General features: G+C 52.7%; 1 protein-coding gene across 10 annotated transcripts in view; it reads right to left on the reverse strand.

Annotated features, from left to right (window-relative positions):
- WIZ (WIZ zinc finger) overlaps nt 1-25,195 on the reverse strand; it is a 50,356-nt gene that overhangs the window by 19,810 nt on the left and 5,351 nt on the right. For 5 of the 10 annotated variants that reach the window (XM_090128743.1, XM_090128741.1, XM_090128739.1 and 2 more), the window contains exons 2-4: nt 22,270-22,736; nt 4,536-4,596; nt 91-2,576 (exon numbers count right to left, since the gene is read on the reverse strand). In XM_090128743.1, coding sequence (XP_089984869.1) covers nt 91-2,576; nt 4,536-4,596; nt 22,270-22,736 — 3,014 coding nt within the window. Of the gene's footprint in view, nt 1-90; nt 2,577-4,535; nt 4,597-8,633; nt 9,721-11,013; nt 12,616-22,269; nt 22,737-25,195 lie in introns of those variants that run through there. The other 5 variants (XM_090128742.1, XM_090128737.1, XM_090128744.1 and 2 more) reach the window with 4 other exon arrangements.

Genomic DNA, 25,195 nt, shown 5'->3' on the forward strand with positions numbered 1-25,195 from the left:
GGCACCATACGTACCCATAGTCTGGGGGAGCTTTCTCAACCCCACCGATTAAAGCAAGAAAATAGAAAGCACGGCAAATTGAATACATACTACCTTTTTTCTTCTTCTTTTGGAAGGAAAATTTTTGCTCAATAGCTTTCACTTCTTCCGCTGAGATGAAATGCCGGACGTTGTAGCTCACCCCAACCCGATTGAGGTGGCCCCGCACGTGGTTCGCCAGCCCAATGCCGTTGTGGAACCGATCCGGGCAGTACGGGCACTTCCTCTCCTCATTTTTCAACATGGGCGAGTCGGAGTCCAAAAAGTCATCAAACTCTAAAGGAGAGTCCAACAGGAGCACATCCAAGGGAAGAGGCTCTTCCATCATGAACTCCCGCGATGGGAATGCTGCTTTCTTCTTGTAGGGCTTTGCCCGGGGCCGCTTCTTCGCTTTGGGGTGTGGGTTGACCTCCTCCAGCAGAACGATGGGCACCATCATCCGCAGCTGCTGCTGCTGCTCTTCGGAGGCAATCAAAGGGTCCGTGGCTCTCAATGTGTCTCTGTACGTCCTCTTCAGGTCCAAAGCAGCTTGAGGGATGGTGACGGGTTTGGTGACTCTGTGCTCCATCAAGTCCGTGTCCGTGGTCATGGAGAACTCCCCTTCCACGCCCCCCACCTCGTTGATAAACATCCATTTGTGCCTGACCTCCTCCAGTCCAGCTGAGTGACTCCTCAGACCATCGCCTTCAGCTTCGAGGTGCTGAGCTGCTGTTTTTTTTTTCAGGTGCTGCAGAGCAAACTGTGAATAAGCTTTTGTGGAGGAGAGCCCCAGGTTTTTGTGCCGGGCAGCGTATGGGGCCGCTTTCCTGGCATGGAACCCTGACGTCACGTAGTCCTTTTTGCTGCCCCCATTGCTTTTGTTGAGTCTTGGGTGATCTACGGTGAAACTGTGCATGTCGTAATGCGACGCGCTTTCTCGGTGGGGCGGAGGGAAGAGCTGGTCTGCTTTGCCAAAATAATCAGTCTCTGCAAAGCAGCCTGTCCTGGCGGGGCTGTAGGCATCCCTGCTGGTTCCCGGTTGGTTGGGATCTTCTTCATACACCTCCGCATCCCAAGAGAGGTGGGAATGGGCATATTTCATGTGCTCTTTGAGGATGTTCTCATTGGGTGCTGGGAAGCTGCAGAGCATGCAGGTGCTGAGCCCTTTGCTGTGCGGAGGTGCCTGCACTTGCAGGGGCATGTGCTCATTGGGTTTGAAGTGTTTGTACATACCGTGCACGGGGCTATCCTGCAGCTCTCCGCCCCCATAGAGATTCAAGCTCTTCGCCCCTTGGTCCTTCCTCTCCTTGACGTGCATCTTGGCGTGCTGCACGAAGATCTTGGAGGAGTTGGTGCCAAAGACACACTTGGGGCACTGCAGCCGGGCTTCCCGACCTTCATCCGGGAACTCGTTCAGCTTCTGGATCTCCTCGATGATTTTTTCCCTGGATTCCTGGTGGAGCCTTTTGTGCTGCTCCAGGGATGCGAGGTCCCCGAACGCCCACCCGCACTCATTGCAGCAGAACTGGCACTGCCCTCCGAGAGCATCTCCATCTTGGTCCCTCCCTGGTCCGCGGTTGTGCTGGAGCATGTGATCCATCAGGTGCTCCTTCTTCTTGAAGTAGATGCTGCACTCGATGCACGTGTACACCGTGGGATCCTCCTCAGGACCCAGCTCCTCTTTGCCCTGCTCCTCCACCAGCACGCTGCACACATAGGGCCTCATCTCCACATCATAGGAGCTGCAGGGAGTGGGCTCCAGGGACATCAATGGGATCCTCTCCACCGAATCCTCAGAATTCACCGTCCACGACTGTTTGCCGATGGCGAGGTCGGTGCTGAGCTGCAGAGCTGGCTTTGGGATGGTCCACTCAGCTGTGCTGAGCGCTCCCATCTCACCCGCATCCGAGTCGACCCCCAGCCCCTTCCTGTGGGACGAGGGGGTCTCAAGGGTTTTGGACTTGCTGAGGACAGTGTTCAGAGATTTCCTGAACACTGTTGAAGTCAGCGGAGGAGGCACTTCACGCACAGCCTGTCCCCGGAAGGGTACGTTGGTTGCTACATCCGTCGGCTTGCTCACATCTTTGTAGTGAGGACTTGGGCTTCTGTTGGGTCGAGAAATCCAGTCGACCCTCTGCGTCCCCCTCCTGCTTTTCTCTAAGTGCTCTTTGCCGACGCCTTCAAGTTGCTTTGGTTCAGGTTTAAGGTATTTCTCCTCCCCACCACCCACCGGTGGCCCCGTGCAAGGGTTGGGTATCCCAGCTGCCGCCATGCCAGCACCCAGCTCCTCGGCGTCACTCTCCAGGTCTTCAGGATCCACCCGCACCGTATTTACAACCTGGGGGTCCCCAGGGAATGTCGACACATCCTTTGAGTCCTTCAAGCTAGAGAGTCTCTCTAAAGTGCTTTCTTCTCTGCCATCGCCAGCTCGCGTCTCCAGGGCGGAGGTGTCCCAGGGCACGCTGCCGGACACCGTCATGGCACGCAGCTCCAGGGAGGTCCTGGTGTCTGCTCTATACAAAGCCTTCTGGAACTCTAAATGCTCCTCGGTCTTGGAGCTGCAAAAGAAGTTTGGACAGTTAACAACTGGTTAACAGTGCAGAAGGGATGTTTTTTCCTGTATCACCCCAAGCATCAAGGATTTAGGACAAAAGAAAATGAGCTCAAAGACCACTCGTCCCACCCCCCGCCCTCTGTTGGCCATTGTCCTCTTACCCAACGGTGATGCTTGGTACTAACAAGTCAAAGAGCAGGACAATGAACTGCATAAAAACAGGACTGACATGCCAACGTGGACCACACCAAAGGTCTGTGGGACCAAAGGACAACTTGTTCCCATCATGAAGTGCAAGTCTCTCTCTGCAGCACAAGGGGGGAATGCTGACCATCCTCCATCTTTCCTCCCTGTTGCAGATACCCCCAAATCACACTGGATTGAGTTGGTTCCTCCCCCAAACCCTCAGCAGGACCCCAAAGTTAGCAAGATTCCATCAAACAGCTGGAAAACAAGTCTCCATGGGGCAACTCTACTGGTGGACTGGGTGGCACAAGGCCACCCAGGAGGTGCTGTTGACACCACGACCACAGCAAAGACGTGTTGGGTTTTGGAGAGCATGCCCATGGACAAACCAAATGGCTTTGGAAGTCCTATGTTTGGGTTTGGAAGCTTTTTCCCCATATGAAAGAAAGGGGACCGCAAAGGTGCAACAAAGGTACCCGGTGTTCTTCAGGATGCCCCAAGGGATTGGAGACATCTGCACAGTGAGACAGAGCATCAAGCCCTTCTGCAAGGGAGGTGGGAGGCTTGCTAGGGAAACCAGGAAACCCAAAAGCACCTGATGACCATGTTCAGGCTTCTGAAGAGAGTCCAAGCAATCCAGATGCTCCCAAAGAGCAGCCATGACCCAAATCTCAACCAGAACAGAAGAACCAACACCAACAGGGCCCACACAGGAGGAAGAGGACATCTCCATTGGCTTAATGGGGTCTGGAAGGTGCAAGCAGACCCCAACCTGCAGCCCAAGGCTTGGGGCAGAGATAGGAAGACAGAGGAGCTAAGGGTGCCTCAAACTCCCATCTACACAGTGCTGATGGAAGGGATGAATGGCCAAGAGCACCACATCCTGGCGCTCTGCTGAAACCACTGCCAAGGGAAGAAACCCTGAGCCTCAAAGAGCCCAAGGACTCAAGATACTGTGCAAGGAGCTGCTCCAGGCCAGCAGAACACTATCTCATGGGTCAGGCTGTGCTGCCAGGAGAACAAAGCATCTTCCTTTGTTGGGGACAGCAGGGCTTACAGTTCCACGCATTTCTCATCATTTTTAAACCTATTTATTTCCTAAAAAGCAGAGTTCAGGGGCAAACCAGTTCCTGCACTTGCCCTCCCAGCTCCAAATCTTTCCCTATTTTCTTTTCTTTTCTGTAAACACACAAAGAAATTGAGAGGACGGGCTCTCCATCGTCTGCAGTGTGATAGCAGGGAAATGCGATTCCCATCTGCACCACAAACGTTATTAAAAATAACTCACTAAGGAAACCGCTGGCCCAGGAAGGATCATTCAACAGCAGATACTAAAATAAACCCATTAAAACTTGCCAGGCATGGGCTGTATCGCCGAACGAAAGCTGAGGGAGAGCGATTCCCATAAGGAGCCCTGAGCTGCCACCACTCAATCGGCTTTCTCCAGCGTGCTCAGAGATGTTAGGGACACCCCTAAGGAGCTTGGGAACAACCATCTGAGCAGCCACCTCTTCCCCTTGCACCAGGGATGGCCCCAAGAGAGCAAAGCAGAACTGAGGTGTTCCAAGGGGCGATGTGGGACGGGCAGAAGAAAGGGGTTGTGGTGGGAAGTGGTGAAATGAAGCTATGTTGGAACAACCAACAGTGCATTGGAGAGAGGGAATGGTGCTGGCTTCGTGGTTGGGACAACCCTCTTTGGGGGACAGCCAAGCAGAAATTTGGGGGTTCTGTGCTGTTAGCAAGGGGAGATGCTCTGCAACATCCCCAGGGCACTTACCCGAGTTCGGTCCTGTGAGCTGGGGCTGGGACAGCACCGGAGAGGGCAGGATCAGGCTCATCTGCAACAGAGAGGAAAGCTCCATAGTCAGTGCCCAAGTGAGGCTCCTGCAGCGCAATTTGCAATCAACGTGATTTGGGTGTTGGAAGGAAAAAGCTTTCCCAGCAGATCAACCCCTTCTGCTCCTGCTGCCCTGTCCTGCTACGGCCGGGTCCGGATTACGGGAGGATTGCTGAGCCACACTTAAGAGGGTTTAATCCCGCGCAAAAGTATTTGGTGGATAATCACTCCTGCAACTAAGCAGGCGAGAGGGGAGATGTGCATGGCTCCAGCCAGGCTCCTGCAAACCTGGAGGGATTGGCTTTGTCCACTCTGCAAAGCAGATGGCATCCCATGGGCTCTGGTTTCTCTGGGTGCACAGCTGAGCATCATTCTGGGCTTGGTGGTGGAACCCCTGGGATGGTGGTGCTGACCACACATCTCCAACCCTGCTTGGGGCTGACAACGCACGGGTGAACCCTGCTGAGCTTTACTGGGCTCAGATGGACCAGGATCAGCCCTGAAGAAGTGGGAAAATTTTTGCTGGTGTCCAAGAAGGATGCATGAATCACACCTGCCTGGACAAGACTGCGAGCAGAGAGAGGAGTGGGCACCAGACCCACGTGCACATTGCAGCTATGGAGACAAGAGTTGGACATGGATGATCCCAAGGGGTCCCTTCCAACTCAGGATATTCTATGGTTTTTACGACTGTAGTTGACCTTCATCCCCTCCCTGACGGATGCAACCACTTCTAGATCATGATTGTTTTGCAGATTGCTGCTTATGTGCCAGAAGTCGAGCACGATGGCCCAAGGAATTTGGAACCACCATTATGGAGATGAAGGAGTCAAGCAAAGGAACGTGAAAAGCCGTCGCTGCTTTTCCACGCTAACATCTCAAGTGAAGCACGCAAGAGGTCAGAAGCTTAAAGCTGATCTCTTGAAAGGAGATGATAAATTTTTGAGGTCTTTCACTCGGATGGGGCCACTGTGGCGATCCTCCATCGGCACCATCAGAGGACACAGAGAGGTGGCCTTGAACTCCAGCAGCTCAGGTTTTTTTGGCTTCAGAAGCATTTTGGAAAAGCCCGTTGGGATGCACGGCCAAGCTGTGAGGTCACGGGGGACAAATAGTGTTCATTCAGGAAAGCCTGAGTCACTGACCGGCCCAGCCAGGCACGTGGGGGAAGGGATGGGAAAACCCTCCCAAATGGGCAGACTGTAAAACACTTCCAAAAAGAATCAAACCGAAAGCGACAGTGAGGAGAAGGGAAGCTGATGGAGGGGATGATCGGGTGAAGGGACAGGCAGGAGCCTTCCAGGGGCTCTTTGTTCCGTGGAGCTCCAGCGTGGCTCCTATTTTTAGCAGCTGTCTCCTTTAGAGGAAAACACGCCGTGATTTATCTTTCTCCTGATGAGCACGTAACTGTGCTCCCTGCAAATCCTGGTTTCTTGGAAACAGCGAGAGATGAGGGAGTTTAATGTCTTGGACTTCGCAAGCTCACGTTTACCCTCTATGGTAATCCAGTGAGAGCTGCTCCTCCGACCACGGGAGCGCAACTGCAGCTTCTCCCAGGAGAGCAACGCGGCAGCCACAAGGTCAACCACTCTCATCCATTGGATCCACTACATAAAAAGGACACAAAACTATCAGAGGGCATCCAGCGGAGGGCACGAAGATGGCGTTGGGTCCAGAGGGCAAGATGTATGAGGAGCAGCCCCAGGCCACCTGGTTTGTTTGACCAAGAGGAGAATGACACCGTGCTCAGGGTTTGGGAGCTCTCATGTTGAGCGGGGATTGGACTCGATGATCTTCATGGTTCCCTCCCACCTCGTAAAGTTCTACAGTTCTATGGTTTTTCCTCTACACCAGTTAGAGCAGCCAAGACACCGAGATGCTTTCTAACATTGAGCAAACACGTGAGCTTGCAGCAGCCAAAACACACACAAAGGGCAGAGATAAGGGAAACCAGCACCGTTCCCAGTATAGAATGGTTACACTGGGACTTCTCCTATGCACGGTGAACCCACTTCTAGATGCATTTAGCAAAGGTTACTCACAACATTCATTTCAAAGGTCACTAATCGAGTAATAATGACATCACCATTAGGGCCAAAAGCGCTCCGTTTCACCAAGGTCACTGCAGGCAGTGTTGATAAGCAGAGGTTTAACAGCATGCTCACAAAGCATGGTTTTACCTAAACTGTCACCACCACCACCCAGGAGCACAAGGACACACTGCAAAGTGCTTTTCCACATCACTGTTCTTCCAAGTGTCAGATCCTTCCCACCCAGAGGGTCTCCAAGGGCTCTTCACTACAGGATCCCTTCTACCCAAAGGGTCTCCAAGGACTCTTTTCTAAGGGATCTTTTCTACCCAAAGGGTCTCCAAAAAGGTCTTCCTTATGGGATCCTTTCTACCCAAAGACTCACCAAAAGGGTCTTTCCAACCTGGGATCCTTTCAACTCAGCTATGGCTATATATTTTCATATAGTGCTGCCCTTGCAGTGATGTTGGTGAATCCAACATCCAAAGAAATAAGTCCAACAAAGGCCCCCAGCCATGGGTGACAGGAGGACTCAATTGAAGACAAGCAGGTGAAAACTGGGAGTGTTTAACTTCCAGGTGAGGGCAGGAAGGTGCTGCCTACAGCCACTAACTGGAGGGTGTGAAGAAGATGGAGCCAAGCCCCTCTTGGACATGCACAATGAAAAGAAAAGAAAGTGACAACACAGGAAACTCTTCCCACGGCACAGCTGTGGGATGTAGATATCTCCATCCCTGAAGACACTCAAAACTCAACCGGATGGGGCTTGAACAACTCAAACAATTTTCAAGTTGGCCATAGACAAAGCTCAGGATTGGGCTCAAAGCAGAGACATCTTTTGGATAGTGGTTTCCCTCAGCACTACACCAGCTGGAAAAGATGAGATGCTTTGGAAGAGTTCAACCAAGAAACTCTATTTTCCTGGAGGTCTCATACACAGCTCCCAAAGAGGTCTCTAGCAACAGTCTAGAGGAGCCTACAGGAGTGAAGATTTAAAGGAAATCCATAAAAAACACTATTTCCTACACTTCAGAAGCTGTTGATCTGTGTAAGGGTCCACCATTTGCATACACTGGAAAGATTCCCCTCCACCACACAATCCTCCAGAATGGGAGGGAGGATGCCCACCTGACCTCCAAAGCCCATCTGCACCCTGTATCTCAGCAATATGGAATGGGGAGGGAGGTTCAGCCCTGCCTTCAGCCCCCTCCTGACGGTGAATACTTGGTGCAGACCAAAACCAGACTCTCCCAAAAACAGAAGAAATCAAGCAAATTGGACCAGAATTTTCAGTACTACTTTTTGGACCAAGCTGAAAGTTTCCAAGAGCCTCCCAAACAAGCTGACCATCTCCAAAAACCCTGCAACGAACCAACCTGTGGTTTTTTTTTTTCCTCCAGCCATCTAAAGGGGGCAAAAAGAGGTATTTTAGTTCCTCTACTGCCATTTGAGCAGGGGGATATTAGGCAAGTGAGTAGGCTATAAGCAAGGGTTAGGCAAGGGGTGAGGTCTTGCATCATCTTCTGTGTAATGCAGGATGTTGCAAGGCATGAGTTAGCTCTGGAATTAAAGAGTAGCTCCTGCTCAGGGTGAAGCTTTCATCTTGGGCATTTAATTTGAGAGCAAATGGTGCTGGAAGACTCTCTCATTGGCACCAGCAACTTCTGCGCGTTGCAAATAGCCTGGAAGAAAAACCACAAATCTTTGGCTTGACGCGTGGCTTTCTGGAGTCCAAACACGCAGCAGGGACCCACGGTGCCAAAAAACCAGCAGATGGTGCAGTACAGTGGTGGGAAAACACTGCAGCCCATTGCCACCACCCCAACAGCAGGGATTGCTGCTGCTTTGGATGGCACAGGTTTGTATTTTTCTTTCCAAACTAGAGCAACGAGGGTTCCCATGCAAGGAATGCGTGGCCTTGGGCTGAGAAGCTAAACAAAGCAACTCCACACACACACACACACACAAAAAAAAGGGAAAGGGTATAACAGCTCTTCTCCCAACTCACCATTAATAGGAGCTGCAGTTCCTACATGAACGCAGAGCCTTTCCCTTTTGCAAGAGGAGAAAGTTGCTTGCACCCCAACACTCCCCTTCCACTGAGGGCACCCAAAGGAGCAGCCTGGGTTCCTGCAAACCCAAACCAAGACCTTCTGATGACATTGCTGCTCCAGCTCTCCAAGTAGGGCAGATTATCCTCCATCCCCAGAGGATGGCATCGCTGCTCAAACTCTTCAACGGAGTTTCTGCCCCAAATCCCCAAGTAGGGTAGACTGTTCTCCATCAAAAGGACACGGCATCGCTCCTCAAGATCTTTGATGGTATTTCTGCTCCAAATCTTGAAGCAGGGCACAGCACTCCTCCATCCCAAGAGAATGGTATTGCTCCTTAAGCTCTTTGATGGTCTTTCTACCCCAAATCTCCAAGTTGGATGGACTATTCTCCGTCGCAAGAGCACAGCATCAATCCTCAATATCCTTCATGGTATCCCTGCTTCAAATCCTGCCTCAGAGCAAATTCTGCTCCATCCCAAGAGCGTGGCATCACTTCTCTCCATCAGGAATAATCCCACTGCGTCCCACATGTGCGTCCAAACGCTCCCCGGGGCAGGACAAGACAATCATGCTCTCCGTCCCTTTGCTGTGGCTTTGCCAGAGGCAAGCAGGAGATTCTGCTCACACTCCTGAATATAGATGAGCTGGCGAGAAGACTTGGGCAGAGCCGTGAATTTCACATTTCCTCCTGAAAACGGATGTGTTTGGGGTCAGTTTTCCTCCTCCGGCACCGGTGAAAGATCCTGGCTGCCTGCGGACGGAAACGGGATGCGTTTCTTTCTCTTTCTGCACGATGGCAGCTCAGGGCTGTATTTAAGGACACTCCTAAGCCCCCAGGCAGGTGACCTTGAGGATAGGAGCTCTTCAAAGCCCGGCGTGCTGGCAGCACATCGCGTCTCATCTGACTCGGGCTTGGCCGGCTGCTGACGGAGCTGGAGATGGGGCTGCGAGTCACATTTACGTGTTCCGTTTGTGCTGCAGATGCAGAGCTGGAAATCAAGCTGGAAAACCCAAGGGTTGAGCAACCAGCATCCAAGCACTGATATTTCTGCTCCACAAGCAGAAAAAAAAACGCTGCGAAGAGACCAAACCACAGCATTCCAAATGTGGCTCAGAACCAACAAACCAAAGGATCCCATGTTTTCGGTTGCTGCCATCCATCAGACAATGCCCAATCCACTCTTTCAGGCTACACCGAGCTATAGTAGGAGCAGAACCATCCGCACTTGGTCCCTTTGGCTCTTTGAGCTGCTTCACAGATCTGGAGACGACCCAGAGCGAGATGAAGGGTTGTACAGACAAGATAAATGCAGCGTGAAATTATAGAATTTATATGAATTTATACGACCTAATAGACCAGCTCCAACCCACCCTGCTGAAACCACACATGAAACATCCATTCTTGGAGACTGTCCCAGCTGAACCAAACGAGCAACCTGCTCTTGGCTTTGGCATCCAACCCAACTCTCCCCAAAAAAGCAATGAGGCTCAAAGCTGCCCAGCTCAATTCTCCACACCCAAAAAGGCATTGAGGCTCAAAAGCTGCCCAACTCAACAGCTGCTGAGAGCCCCAAGTCTCTTGCCCTTCTCAAAGACTCAGCAAGCCCTTGGCCTGGGCATGATTTGAGGAGCAAAAGCGTCAAATCCTATTTCTATCCCTTAAAATTTCTATCCCTTCAATTCCCCCCATTGCTCAGGGCTTGGGAAGACACGTGAGTTGTAGGAGCACCATCCAGAAGAGAAGAGGAGCAGGTCTGCCTGGCTGATGGGTCACTGTACTGCCCCACTGAGCTTTGGGGAACCCCATGGCTATGAGGGAACACCACAGCAAGCACAACGTCCTGGTCCCACCAAGGTGAGATCTTATGGCAAGAGAAACCGGCACCATGAGGAATCCCAGAGACGAGGACCTCCAGGCACTACTGAAATGCTTCAAGGTTGTGTAGAGATGCAAATACTCACAACTAGTGGACACAGAGCAAGGATGAACACCGACGCAGAACAAAACCATGGAGAACGGATCGCATCCAGAGCAAAGCCAGCCTGAATTACAACATCGTGGACACAAGACCACAGCCATCCCACATTCCCCATCCACCAGCAATGCTTGGCGACGGCCACATCCACGGGCACGAGGAAACCTTGAAAACAACTCCAACAGAAGGGGCTTCAGGGTGAGCACCAGCCTCCCCCAACTCCCACTTCCCCTAAAACCAAGCCTGCATGTTTCCACCCCGTGTGCACTGAGCCATGCAGTGGGGAAACACATTCCCATCCACCAAGTGTCCCGTGCACTGTCTAGATCCCAAACACAGAGATGTGCTTTCCCCTTACCTGGACACTGTGCACCCCAAGAGCTTACACTGGGTCCCACCACGTGCACGTCTCTTGCACGGGTTATTCTGTCCCCATATCACAACGGGCTCTCCCCCGAGCAGTTACAAAGGCAACGCCTGCTCAGGAAGTGGTCTGCGGAGGGCTGCAGGAGGTGGGGAACGGCACAGTGAGAGGGGAGGGCACTGGATGTGCTGACTCAGCAGCCGAGCACGCACCGGCTCACCCTGCCTTCAGAACACTTCATCTCAGCCATGGGGCTGCTCCCACCCACCCCGATCCCATTGCATGGCACCGCATGGATCTGAATCCCTCCAGCTCTCAGTTCCCAGAGGGGCTGCATCTCTCCGCAAGACGCTCCGTTTTGGCTTCATAGGATTTTCTGCCATCACTGTCACACCCAAGCTTAACTCAAATGAATCGAAACATGGGTCCAATGTCTGCATTGAGCTTGGCTGTGCCCAGGCACGCAACATCCAGCGGCTCCGGAGAGCGTTGCAGCTGGTCTGGACAGATCAGAACACGTTGCATCAGGACAGAAATCCTATTCAAACCCTTCTGGAAAGGATCTGGAGCAAGCTCAGAGCTTTGGCACACGTTTACGCTCATGAAAACATCATCTCTTCCAGCTCAGATCCACCAACCTTCCAAAAGGGGGACCTGCAGGACGGCACAAACTCATCGTCCTCTGAGAGTGTGGGAGGAACAGTCACCCATAGACACCAATGCTAATTCTCACAATAGCACCCAAGTTGCAGCAAGCTGGAAACAAACAAACAAAAAACCGAGCTAAGCTAAACCTAAAGCAGTGCTGCTGAAGGATGGAGCTGTAGGAAGTTTGGCACAGTGCTGGCAGAGCTCCCTGGGATGTTTTTGGGATCCGCTGCGATCTCACAGAGCTGACATCTGGACTGGGGAGAAGCAGGGATGCTGCTGAGTGAGGCTGAGCTCAACAGGGATGTGTGGAGGTGAGATGGGGATGTGGGTACCCACCCCATTGTGGCACTAGGATATCTCCCCTGGGGGGGATGAACTGCACCCAACCCCAAACGGAGTCGGGGGCAAATCCAGTGAGAGGAAGAAGGTGGGAATGCAGCACCTCATTCCACCAGGAAAAAGCCCTGCAGGGAGGAAGGGCAATGCTTGCGGGTCCTACAGACACACCACAACCTCAGCTGCATCCCACTGGCGCTCCCAGGTCCCTACAACCCTTGTAGGGCCACCAGGGACAAAGAGATGGCAGAACCAGTGGAGATCTCTTCCAAAAAGAGGGTTGACCTGGCAAGGAAAATGGAGCCAGAGGAAGAGGAGGTGCCAGCCAGGAGGAAGAGCTGAATGCTGTCCCAGCAACCGGGGTGATAATCCTGCATCACCCTGGGGTTCTGCATCGCTGCTGCAGTGAGAAAGGATGGAGAATCCCAAAAGAGCCAAGAAACAAGGGTGAGCTGAAGGAAAAAGGCTCTTGGAAGCTCATCAGCTGCACAATAGAAGACCTCAGTGGCTGCGTGGAAGTCACGAGTCACTCACAGTGTTAGAGGGGAGAGGAAAAAAAAGAAAAAAAGAAAAGAACAACAACAAAAAAAAAGAACAAAAAAAAACCCAACTCAACCACAGTTTGCAACCTGCAGCGCACAGCCAGCTCTGCAAAGCGCCGCCGAGCAGCAGCAGAGCAAAGCCAACCCCTTGTCAGCAACCCGAGCGCGCTCCGCAGGCGTCTGCTCCCTGCTGGAATCCAACCCAGGCGGAAAAAGCTCCCGTTTCTCCCCAAAAACGCCCAGCTTGGCACGGCGAGGAGCCGTGAGGGTGAGCTGGGAACGCTCTGGAGGGGTTTGCTGCTTGCAAACGAGTTAATCGAAACTGAAACAGGTGTGAGCGTGGGGAGCAGCGGTTGGTGCCACGAGCCGCCGAGCAGCGTGGCGTGTTTGGCTTGGCACAGCCATGTGGAACCCGACACTGTGCTGCTCTCCCCTCCCAGAGGCGGAGGACACGCGTTCACTTTGGGGTTTCCTTTGGGTTTTCTCCTGTTTGAAATGGGGAAGATCCACCGGATGGAGCCCAAGGGCTTGTTCGAGTTATCAGATGTATTCTAATTAGCGGAGGTGTGATTATTGTTTGGGGCTGTTCCTGTGGTCAAAACCCTCTGTTTTCCTGCTGCTGCCTTTCAAAAATCACATCTGTGTTCCTCCCCAGTTTGCAGCTGGTGCCCCCCATCACGACCTCCCAAGCAAATCCCAAGCTCTGCGCCCTGCAAACATTCCCATCTTATCTCCATTTCCCAGCTGCTGTTCCTCCCAGTGGCCAATCCTTCTTTCTCACCCCGGTCCCGTTTCCCACTCCATGATGTTTTGGATCCATCTCCACTTGGGACGCTCAGTTGGAGGAGGAACCTGAGCAGCTTTTGGGTCCCGTTTGGTTCACCTTTCACCTTGCTGGAGTCTTGCCACGATAGCGACCCAACGGGTGGTGGTGACCCAATGGTGACCCAACTCTGCTCTCCTGACCACAGCATTTGTTTAAAATGTGAAAATCCATGATTTGAAGCCCAAAATGGCTGCTGACAAGGGCTGCAGGCTGCGTCCAGATGTCCAAAGCTTGCCAGAATTTGAGTTGGGTGGTTTTGGGGCTCTCAGCAGCCCGGTCCCAGGGCTGGATAAGGAAGAAGGAGGATGCTCCTTCCTCTGCTGTGCTCAGATCACACAGCACCAATCCCATTCAACCTAGCAATGCAACCCCAAGGCCCAAAACTCCACAAAACCCCATTCCTTTACCCCACAGACCCCTCGGGGCTCTTCTCCCCGAGGTGTTTCCACGCCTGCATTTCTCCCATCACAGAGCTTTGTTTCAAAAACAAAAGCCAAGTGCGAATGAGCGCTGCCTGCAGGCACACGGTCTCCTTTCAGCCCTTTCACCTTCTCAGAGGCCATTCCCAGCTGCTGAAAACCTTTCCTCCCCACCCTCTCCTTATCAGGGCCCTGAGCAAATCCATTCTCTCAACCCCTCTCTGCTCCATCCAGCTTTAAGCAAGATTTATGGGGCGGGAGGCCGAAACTTTCCTCGTCAGCAGAGGACACGTCCAGCATCGAATGAAAGGATGGTTTCTCTCCAGGCTGCTTGAAAGCCATCCAGACTCTGCTGCAAGCTCCTCTCGTTTGGATCCATCCCTATTCCAGCTTCCAGCAGATCTCGGCACGCACACAGCTCCCATCAAAGTGGCACCGTTTCACCAGCGATGAACACGAGCAATTCACATTGCCATCTCCTCTTCTTCAAGCCCTGAATCCCACACTCTGATCCACTTTTTCCTCTGCCTGCTTGCACGTGTTGGCTTCACTGCTGCTAAACAAGGCTTCAATCAACTAAAAAGCAACAACAGGGAGTCCTGAGAAGGTCAGCACTTGTCTGTTTGCTGTATTGGCAGCGTGAGGAGACCGAACAAGATTTTTGGATGCTATAATGCCATAGAAAACCCTCAGTTGGGATCAGCTGGGATCAGCCTCTCACCAATGGGATCAGCCTCTCACCAATGGGATCAGCCTCTCATTGTTTGCTGCTGTCAGCCCTTAATGAGCCATCCTCTCTGATTACAGCCAGGAGCCGGGAACGCTCATTAATTCCACTGTCACACAGCTAAGCCAACAAGCTGGACTGGCCCTTGGCTGGGGGACAAGCTCTGGAGGATGCCAAGTGTTGGGTTGTAACAGTCAGCACCACTGGGTTATAGAATCATAGAATCATTAAGGTTGGAAAAGACCTCTAAGGTCACCAATTCCAACCATCAACCCACTGCCACCACGTCCCTCCACGCCACGCGTCCACGGTTCTTAAACACCTCCAGGGATGGTGACACCACCACTGCCCAGGGCAGCCTGTGACAATGCCTGAACACTCTTTTGGAGAAGAGATTTTTCCTAATGTTTAATCGGAACCTTCTCTCCTTCAGATGGAACAATCCCAGTTCCCTCAGTCACTACCCATCAAACTGGTTCTCCAGAACCCTCACAGCTTCACTGCCCTTCTCTGGACACACTCCAAGGCCACAGTGCCTTTCTTGAAGTGAGGAGCCCACACTTAATGCAGTATTTGAGGTGCATTATCACAGCAAGCGCCCACTGGGTGGCCATCGCAACCATCATCCATTGAGTCATCCATCACCCACTGGGTCACCACCACAGCCATCAACCACTGGGTCACCATCACCTACTGGGTCACCATCATGGCCATCACCCACTCGGTCACCATTGGCCATGGGGTTGCCATCATGGCCATCGCCCATTGGGTCGCCATCGCGGTGATCCAGCAAGGTGGAAGATGGACCAAGATCGGACCCAAATGCTGTTAAGATCCTTCCTCCATCTAAGTATCCCGGGTGGAGAAAGACTCTAACCATCACAGGATGGAAAACGGGACCGATCCTGGGGTGAGAAAGAAGGGATTGGCCACTGGGAGGAACACCAGCTGGGAGATGGGGATGAACTGAGAATATTCACATGGTTCTGCCTGCAAGGGATTTGTGGAGAACATCATGTGCAAAACTGGGGAAGAACACAGCTGTGATTTTTGGGAGACAGCGAGAAAATGGAGGACTTTGATCAACAAACAACCCTAAACAATAATCACACCTCCAGTAACTATAATAATGCAAACTAGAATAATGCATCTAACATACAGTTATGAGGAGGACAAACCAGACACAGAGCAGTGGGGCAGCAGCAGAGGAAGGGAAGCAGCAGCTCAGTTCCACCCTAGCAACAAACCCACACGGGATAAACTCCCCCAGATCTCCTACAGCAAGGTCGCCATGTCCCAAAACCAACTATTTCCCCCCTACAAAAAAATGCTGTAAAGCACCGAATAGATCAAATCCAGCATCCTGATGACATATATACGTGGTGCTGCATATACACCGTGCAAACTCAAAAATAATTTCCTCCTCAGCAGCAAATGCTGGAGAAGGATAAGCATGGCCCCATGCCGAAGCATGAGCTCATTGTGCAGGGGCTGGGAAAAGGTGACGGTATCTCTGTCCCCAGCTTGACCCTGTCTTACAAAAAGGGTCACTGCCACATCCACGTACCCTCTATTCTCTCCCAGATAGTTTTTATCCCAATTGATATCAAAGGAAAAAAAAAAAAAAAAAAGAGAGATTTGAGCTGTTTGCTGAGCTTTTCTGGACATCTGGCAGCTTGGATGAAACGGCCTGGGTTGTGGGGTAGAATCAAACAGCCCCCAAACCACGACACGCTGCACCCTTAGCTTATAGGTGCAAGGCTGAACGCTTGCCCCACGCCCAAGCCTGGCTTTGCACAGCACAAACCAACCTTACACCCAGAGCAGGGGACAGACGTGGCCGCGTCCTACTTTGCACAGCAGCAGGAGAACCCACAGCCGTGCCCCTGGCTTATTTTTAAACCACGGCCCCGTTAGCGCGAGCAGCAGCACAGGGGACCGGGCCTGGGGACGTTATTTATAGCTGCCACGGAGTGGCACAGCAGCTGCTTACTGCTCCTTGCACAGCCCCATAGCAAGGGGGGCAGAGCCCACCCCCCCCTGCCTTTGGGGCTCCAGCTTTGGAGGTGTTCTCGGCTCCTTTTGGACCCCATGGACTCTTGTCCCATTCTTTTGGTGGCACGCTTGGGGATCACGGCACAGCAAAGCTTGCACCCCATGGGGACGTGGCCATGCTTGCAAGCAACCACACAACCCAACCTCTGCCTTGCATCCCAAATCCTGATGGCCACCAACCCCAAAAGCCTTTGAGGAGAGATCCCCTCCATGAGGCTGCGTTGGAGGACACGCCACGTGCTTTTTTTCCATGTAACTGTAGGGTCACCAAGTGCACTCCAGGTCCCAGCTCCAGCTACGCTCTGTCTGTTGTCTTGGACTCCAGTGTTGGGTTATTTATTTGCTAAGCAACAACATGACATCTTTCCTGGCACCGCTTGCAGGCTATGAGGCTGATGGCACGGCGACGAGCAAGGTTACTGGGACTGCACGCTCAGCTCCTCCACGAAGGGAATCCTACATCCATCAGCATGGAGAGCGCACTGGGAAATTGCCATGTTGCTCATCGTCCACGCGGGAAAACTCCATAAAGGCTTCAGGTCCCTGGAGGAAGGCAGCAGGGACTGTCCCCAAGCGTTAAGGCAGGAGATCAGCGTGAGCTGCGCCCGCTCGGTCCGTCCTGTGATCGCCTATCTTTCTTGGACGGAGTTCAAAGGCAGCCGTGGAAACAAAGCGTTGGCAAACACACCTTGGGAAGGGCTTGGGAGAAGGGTTGGAGGCCACCAGAGCTCTCTGCAAAACCCCGCAGCTAACTCAAAGCACCACCTCCCACCCTGGAGCGCTTCCTGCTGGGATCAGTGCTGCAAAACCGACGCGTTTCCCCCCAAAATTCATCCCAATACCTTGAAATTAGGAACAAGGACAAAGCATCTCAAGGTCTCACCTTCCCACCACCCCAGATCTCAGACAAACGTAGGTCGTGTATGTTTTAGCCTCCTCAATGTCCTCACTGAATTTTCCACGCTCCTACAGAGCGAGCGCTCCAGCACTGTGCAAGATCCTACACACAGAGAGGGGCAGTGGGATGCAACTTTGGGGTCGGATCGTGGGGCCAGAGAGCAGCACCACAAGGCTCTCAGTAGAGCAGAACCGAGGTTTCAAACTAAGAAAAAGCTTAAAGATTGGGATAAAACCGTGCCGAACTTTGGCCATGCCAGGATCTGCTCAAGGATCTCCCAAATGCATTCTACGTGGGCATCCATCCCCATTCCCTACGCATCCGCACGGCCCCAAAGCTGAGCTTACACCAATTTCTTTGCCTTTCTGAGGGTCCATTTAATGTCTCCAACTAAACTCCCACCAACCTGGAGCAGGACGGACACACAAACTCAACCAAGAGCTCTTGCAAATCCCCATGGCCAACCCTAAGTGCCATTTCCCACCCTGAAGTGCTTCCTATTGAGATCCACCTTGCAAAAAATCAACGTTTCCCCCCCAAAAAACCTCATTCCAATACTCATTTTCACCCCAAACACTCCAAAAACTCATTCCAATACATTGAAGTTCAGAACTAGAACTGTGCCATGATGCTTCACCTCCCACCCAAGCCCCAGACCTACCCACCATTTCCCACTTCCTACTGGGATCCACCTTGCAAAACCAACGTGTTTTTCCCCCAGAACACATTCCAGCACTTTGCAATGAGGAACTAGGACACTCAGGTTAACACAACAAAAGCAACCTATCACCAAAGTCACCTCATTTATCACCAGAGCCTCCCTGGAAGTCATCAAGGCAGGAGAAACCCACACAAACCAACCCAAATCTAGCATTCTGCTCCTGGAGGCCCAAAGACCCAATCCAGCATGAGCAGAAGAGCTGAGGCTCTCAAATTTCCCAGAAAAAAGTAAAATTTATCCATTTTTCCACACAAATGAGCTGTCATTGTGCCCCAGCATCAGATGCATTCACAGCACTGATGCTTTTCTGTCTTTTCCCCTCATCTCCATTGCCCCGTGGCACCTCAGTTATCCAAGCACTCTGCAGATTGTGTTGAGTGAAAAAAAAAACAAAACTCATCTCTGCCCTTTTGTCTCTCAGCTCCCATCCCCTCCACAAAAAAGGCACTCCATGCCACCATCCCAAAAAAAAATGACCCGAATTTGGGGAATTCCATTCCAGCAGTTTTTCCTTGCAGCAGCACAAACCTGCGATGACCTTACAATCATTCAGTGGGATGTCCCTGGAAAAGCCCTAACAAGTTCTGCTTTAATGATAGCAATGGCCCAGAGGGGAACAAGGACACCCACGAGGACAGATTCCATGCCCAACAAATCACTGTGGAGCTGCACTGTCCCCAGTCCCATTGGTTTTTTCTCCAGCCTGCAAAATGCAGGGAAGGGAGCTGCTAGGGGAAACTGAGTCACAGAGCAGTGCAGCTTGAGGTTATCCCTCTTTTCCTCCTCTTTTAAGAGGATTTAGGCCAGATATCAAAATCAGGATGCGGCCAAACTGTTTCCCAGCAGCAATTAAGACCCAAACCAAGGACAGCATTGTCCCCAACCTCTTGTGGCCACAGAGGGGACAATTCCCAAACACAGCTGCACCCCTATCACTGTTATTCCAGACATTCAGTGACTCCTGTGGATGTATTTTGGCATAAAATCTCCCCCAACCTGCAGCCCCTTGACATCCCAGCTGAGCACAAAGGCAAACACGGCCCCGAAGCTCTCAGGCGTGACGCTGGGCTCGAGTGGGCTCTTGAGTTTCATTCCAGCAGGAAAAAAAAAAAAAAAAGAAAGAAAGAAAAAAAAAAAGAATAAATAAAACATTAAAATACCAACTTAAGGAGGGCTCAGCCTTTCCCAGGAGTGATCTCACTTCAATCGGAGCTCGGAAGGATCAATGGAAAGTCATTCCTGACCTGCAACGGCGGTTCTTGCAAGAGAAGGGGATGCAGAAGAAGGGATTAAAATGGAAAAAGAGGAAAAATTAACCCAAAAGGTGGGGAAACAGGGGGGACGTGGAGGTGGGACGCTGGCTGTGCCACACGCAGCCCAGCGGGGCATTGCCCTCACTGTCAGACCTCTATAAATCAAACACAGCACCTCCCCAACCTCCTCCCCTTTCTCCTCTTCCTTAGTGGGTTGGGCTGTTCTTCCCAGTTGGTGATTTGGGATGAAAATGCCCCTTTTTAGCCTGGTGAACGTGAGACGTTTTCTATACCCAAACCTGAACCAGTTGAACCAGTTTGACGCGTGGCACTGGTTGGAAATCCATCGCTGGGCTTTCCAGTGGGGTATGAAGTGTCCCCAGGGATGAAGTCGTGCCCTGTGCAGGACCCTGGGGACACCCCACACCACATCCCAGTGCAGAACGTCCCAAGACTGGGGACCTCGGGGACACCTCTCACTACCAAATGGATGCCCCCAAGTTGGGGACCTCACGACACTCCACGTTGCTACAGAAATCCCACAGTGGGATGCCTCAATACAGGGGACAACTCTTACCATCACAGCTGGATGTCCCTACGTTGGGGACCTCACGTCACCCTACACTGCCACAGCAACCCTGAAGTTGGATGCTCTGATGTTGGGGATCATGGAAACACCTCTCACTGCTGCAGCAACCCAAAGTTGGACGTCCCAACATTGGGAACCTCGTGACACCCCATGTTGCCACAGCAATCCCAAAGCAGGCTGTCCCATTGCTCGGGGGACCTGGGGACACCTGGAACTGCCACAGCAATCCCAAAGCAAGGCATCCCTGCACAGGAAACCTCACAGCACCATTCCCAAACTGCTTCCCCCCCTCTGCAAGCCCCAAATCCCCACCTTCCCCTTCCTGATCACTCACCTGTGGGGACACAATGGGGACGAGACAATGAGCACTGGACCAGCAGGACAAGGGAGTGTTCAGCACAAAGCTCAGCGTGCTGCGACCTCGGCTCCAACAGCCCTGCCCCAACTCTACTGATATGGGGAGGAAACCCCCCGGGCCGGGGCTGATAAGGGTCCCGTGATGCAGAGGGTGCACAGGGAGTTGCAAATGCAGCCAGAAGATAAGGGCTTGGGATTGAGATCTCTGAGTGTGCTGCTCGCTCAGCCCCAAAGGAGGGAGGGGACCACAGAGCATCCCCATTTCCCTCCAGGAAAACACAGTTTGAAACTATTTATTGCCTGGGAGAGCACAGAGCCCAAGCAGCTTCTCACGGAGGAAAGATGAGACACGAAGCCACCAAAATGCAAAGGGTTTCCACTGGGATTTCTTCCTTCTGCTCCCAACGCTGGCTCAGGGCTCATGAAGTTCTGAGCAGCCATGGGTGATGTGCTTGGCTGAAATCACCAAACCAGAGCACGAGGCTCCTCTGAGCAACGTGGGGAACCCAGGATCTTCCAACACGGAGATGCTGAGCATCGCTCCACACCAAACCTGCCTTCCTTCGGGGATTTTTGAGGGGAAAAAGCTCTGAATTCTGCTCAGCACCAAGCAGGATTTGCCCTCCAGCTCAGCACAGGAGGAAAATGCCCTGCCCTAAACCTCACGCCCGGCTGCCCCGCATTGCTCATTCTTCAAACACTCCTTCCCCCTCCGTGAGTTAATTTTCCACCCGCCGTCCGCAGCGGAGGAACTGAGAGCCACCTTCCAAACAGGAGTTAATTAACGAGGCCAATCACCAGCCAGCATCCCAGAAGGAAAGAGGGAAGGAAGGGAGGGCTGTGAACGTGCAGGATGGACGCAAGCACCCCGCCAGCACTCGGCATCCAAACGATACAAAAGTTTTGGAGGATGCAGGGATGGCACAGAGACGGGGACATCCTCAGAGCAGGCAAGGGGCAGATGCTGGAAAAATCAGGGATTTAGGGAAAAGCAGCAGCTGTGAGGGGCTGCCCTGCAGGAACAGAGCTGGGAAAACACAGAAAATATCCCAAAAGCACAGCAGCATTGCTCGCACACATCCAAGTGCCCTTGGAGTAGGATTTTCCATTGGGGTCACCGATGGGTAACGGAGGTGCTCAACCCAACCAGGTGCAGGCGGCGGTGTTTCAGCCCCAAAGACACCCGAAAGCAGCCACAGATGGCAGATCTGACTCACCAAGCATGCCCGAAAGTTGGGTTTGCTGCAGCAAGAGGGGCTCAGCGCTGCCCAGGTGCATCCTGAGCTCCCAAGCTCACAACGCACATGGCTGCAACCCAACATCTGTGAGAGCTTTTGGGGCACACGGTGGGTCCCAAACATCAGACCTGCTTCAAGATGGCCAGCTGTTGAGAGTTGGTTCTTCCCATGGAGCAGATCCTGGTGCCATCAGTCTCAATGATGGAGATGTGGCCTCAGTGGGTTACCAGAGATCCTCAGACAGGTCCCTGGCCACCTCATGCCCTTCCAGTGAGGGTGATGGCACGCATCCCATTTACGGTCCCCCAATAAGGCCCTAATGGGGTTTGGCACGCCCCTCTCTGGTGCTGAACCCAGACACAAGTACACTCAGCTTTCTCATTTTACCACAACCCCAAAGCCTTAAATCCACACATCTCCCACCCCACCGCAGCTCCATTTCCCCAAATCCTCAACATCTTGTGGCAAAAACGTCTCCAAACCACACAAGGAAAGAACCACCACAAACCAGAGCTGGGCAACACCAACAAGACCCGGGCTGCCAAACAACCAACGGACCAAAACAACACAACCCCCAAACCCAACCATGGCCATGCAAGAGATGCCACCAGCCCGCAGCAGAACCCAAGGGGACTCACCGGCCACGTCGCAGGCTTCCAGGGCGATGTCGGGCTCTTGGCGAGACAGCGGAGAGAAGAAGACGGGGTCTTCTTGTAGGGGACAGAGATCAGTGCCAGAGGGTCCCTTCGTGTCCCTGCTCATTGTCACCAAGTCATCAGCGGTGTAGAAGGCAGCTTCGTCGAGCTCCGTCCCCACTTCCACCGATGTCCCAGATAGAGCCGCGCTCTCCAGAGGCTTTTTTGCATCTTTCACAAAAGCAGCTCTTCGCTCTTCACCTTGGGGGCAATCGGGGGCAGCAAAATTCTCTTTGTTTGGCTCCAGTGGCATTAGCAGGGCTCTGCTTCCATCTCCCTGGCGCTCTCGCTGTTGCTCTGATAAAGTAGGGACAGCTTTCTCCATCCCTTGCTGATTGTGCTGTGTCACTTGGAAAAAAACACCGCGCTGGGACTCGGGAGGGTTGATGGCCAGGGACAGCCAGAAAAATCTATGAGAAACAGAGATAAGAGAGGGGAAAATGAGAGGAGCACGGCTTCACCGAGGTGGAGGAGGCTGTGAGAGCAGCGAGCAGCTCCTGAAAACCCAGCAGGCTCCATCCAAGCTGCTGTTCCCAATGCTGCCCCTCTGCTCATCCCTTATTTGCTGCTTCCCAAGTCAAGCCCTGGGTAAGATTTTGGGTCCCATCGCTCATCCTTTGCATAGTGCCAGGTCCATCCTGGAGGTGATGCAACCAATACAAAGCTTTCCCCCCATCCCATTATAGAGAGGAAGACAGACAGCATCCCTCTGCTTTAGGACCATTCATCCCCTCTACCCTCCCCACGAACCAGAGAAAACCCTCAAACCCATTCTTTCCCCCCAGAAGTACCCAAGTCCCATAATGTCGCTGCTGGAAAGAGCGCGGTTTGAACTCCCAAAACCCCCTGGTTCCCAAAATCTGGGAGTCTTTGGGATGCTGCAGACACTGAGCGGGGTTAAAGGAATAGAAACACCCCACTCGTGGGCATTGACCCCACTGCCAACACCAGAATTACCCCAAATCCAAGAAATCCTCTATCCCCACGTTGAGTTAAACCGTACGGATCGAAGCAAACTGGGGATCTTCCAAGGGTCCCAGCGAGCCAGGTGGGTTCGTCCCCCTAAAACCAACGCATTGCCCCCAAACCCACCGTGCTGCTCGGTGCTGTGCTGCAAGCACGAGTTGTAGGGGGGACTGAGGGGGGGATGAGAATCACCTGGAGGAAGGGAGATCTCTGCCACGGGTGCAGGGCGGGGAAAAAGAAGAAAGCGGTGCTAAAAAGCGCAGCTTATCGGCTGGATAAAGGCACCCGGGGAGAGCCAAGGAGCTAAATTTACACAGCCAGGGAAGGAGAAGGCAGGGAGACTATAAATACCTTCAAGGTAACAATGCAAATGAAGAGAGGGAATTATTCGAGCTGTTATCAGCCACCGTAGCCCGAGGCCGTGGGAGGAGAGCGGCGGAGCCAAGCGGAGCCTCGATGACCCCAAAACCTTCTTCTTTCCTCCTAAAAACCCACTTTGCTGCCTTCACCCCTGTGGTGGGGCAAAGCTCCCGAACACTTGGGCTACTTTGTCCCCAGCGAGCTTTAAAAAACCCTAAAAATACCCCCAAATCTGGTGCCATCATCGCCGTTATGCCAGACCATCGGGGCTCAGCTCCTGTAGTTGGATGAGATTTGGGCACCCAATGGGACCCCAAGGCACTCAATGCTCACGTGCACTGGATGACTGCATTTCCAAATCGGGTTTTGGAACTGAACGCCGCCATCCCAAAGCTGCTGGGTGGAAGATGCTCAGCCAGGATAAAACCAGTCCCGTGGAAAATTCCCCTTTTTCTTGCTTAAATCCAGCTGCAGAAGGACGCGGAGAGATGTGGGACATCCTCTTGGTGTCACCCCCTATTTCTCATCACATCGGCAGCCAGATGGACCACTCAAACCTCAGCCCCAGATCAAAGCAGACCCCAGAAAGCTGACAAATCCACCCTTAACTCAAGAGCAGGCTTCAATTTCATCGCAGGAGCCAAAGGAAAACAATGGCCCATAGATGAGCCCGTTGCCTCCATGCCAAGCATTGGGTGCCGTGAGCGATAAGTGGTGGCAAAGAGAGACCTGAAGTGAGCAGCATTGCACCCAGGCAGCACTGAGGGCTCGGCAATGTGGAGACTTCACCCAAAGCCTGGGAGAAGTTGGAGCAAAAAGAGGGAAATCGCCCCAAAACGCATCACCCCATTCCTAAAATCGTAACGCGATGGAGGGGCTGATGGCAAAAAGGCAAAACGAGTGCTGTCCTCCCTGCGAAGGAACCCGCCGGGGTGAAAAATAATCTGAAATAAAGCAAAACAACCTGAAGAGCTCTTTTTGTTTCCCCTTTGGACACAATGCAGCTCCCCAGTTTGGCCATTCCGGCCCTACAGCACAGCATCCCAAACTGAGCCCGCATCCCGGCGTGCACCGACCCCGACATCGCAAGAAACCTGGATTTTGGGTAAGTCCCAAAAAAAACAACGCTGGGCACACTGGAGCTGATCCCACAGCCCTTCTCTCCTTCCCCTCCTCCACACGCATGGGTTTTTTGGAAGGAGCTGAAGCCTCCCTGCTTCAGGAAAGGGTTTTTCCCTCTGCAAGACGCACTGACGTCCCTCCTCTCCATTGGGACCAACCGCTGCCCTTCTCCATCTCCCAACTCTTGGTTGGGGTTTTTGAGCCCGATGGGGGAGGAAAAGGGAGATTCCCCCCACACACACCCACCCGCGCAGCTCAGAAACCCACGGGGAAAGGCAGTGGATGCCTCCATCCTAAAAACCCCCAGCTTTAGAGAGTTTGGGGTCGGTTCCGTCGCAACCACCCAACCGTTAACCCAACCGCGACCCATCTAAAAACCCCAAATCCCAGCAATTTCTGAGCTCTAAAAAGCAAAAAAAAA

This window comes from Phasianus colchicus, chromosome 34, assembly GCF_987193195.1.
Source record: "Phasianus colchicus chromosome 34, bPhaCol1.hap1.1, whole genome shotgun sequence".
Classification (NCBI taxonomy): Eukaryota; Metazoa; Chordata; class Aves; order Galliformes; family Phasianidae; genus Phasianus; species Phasianus colchicus.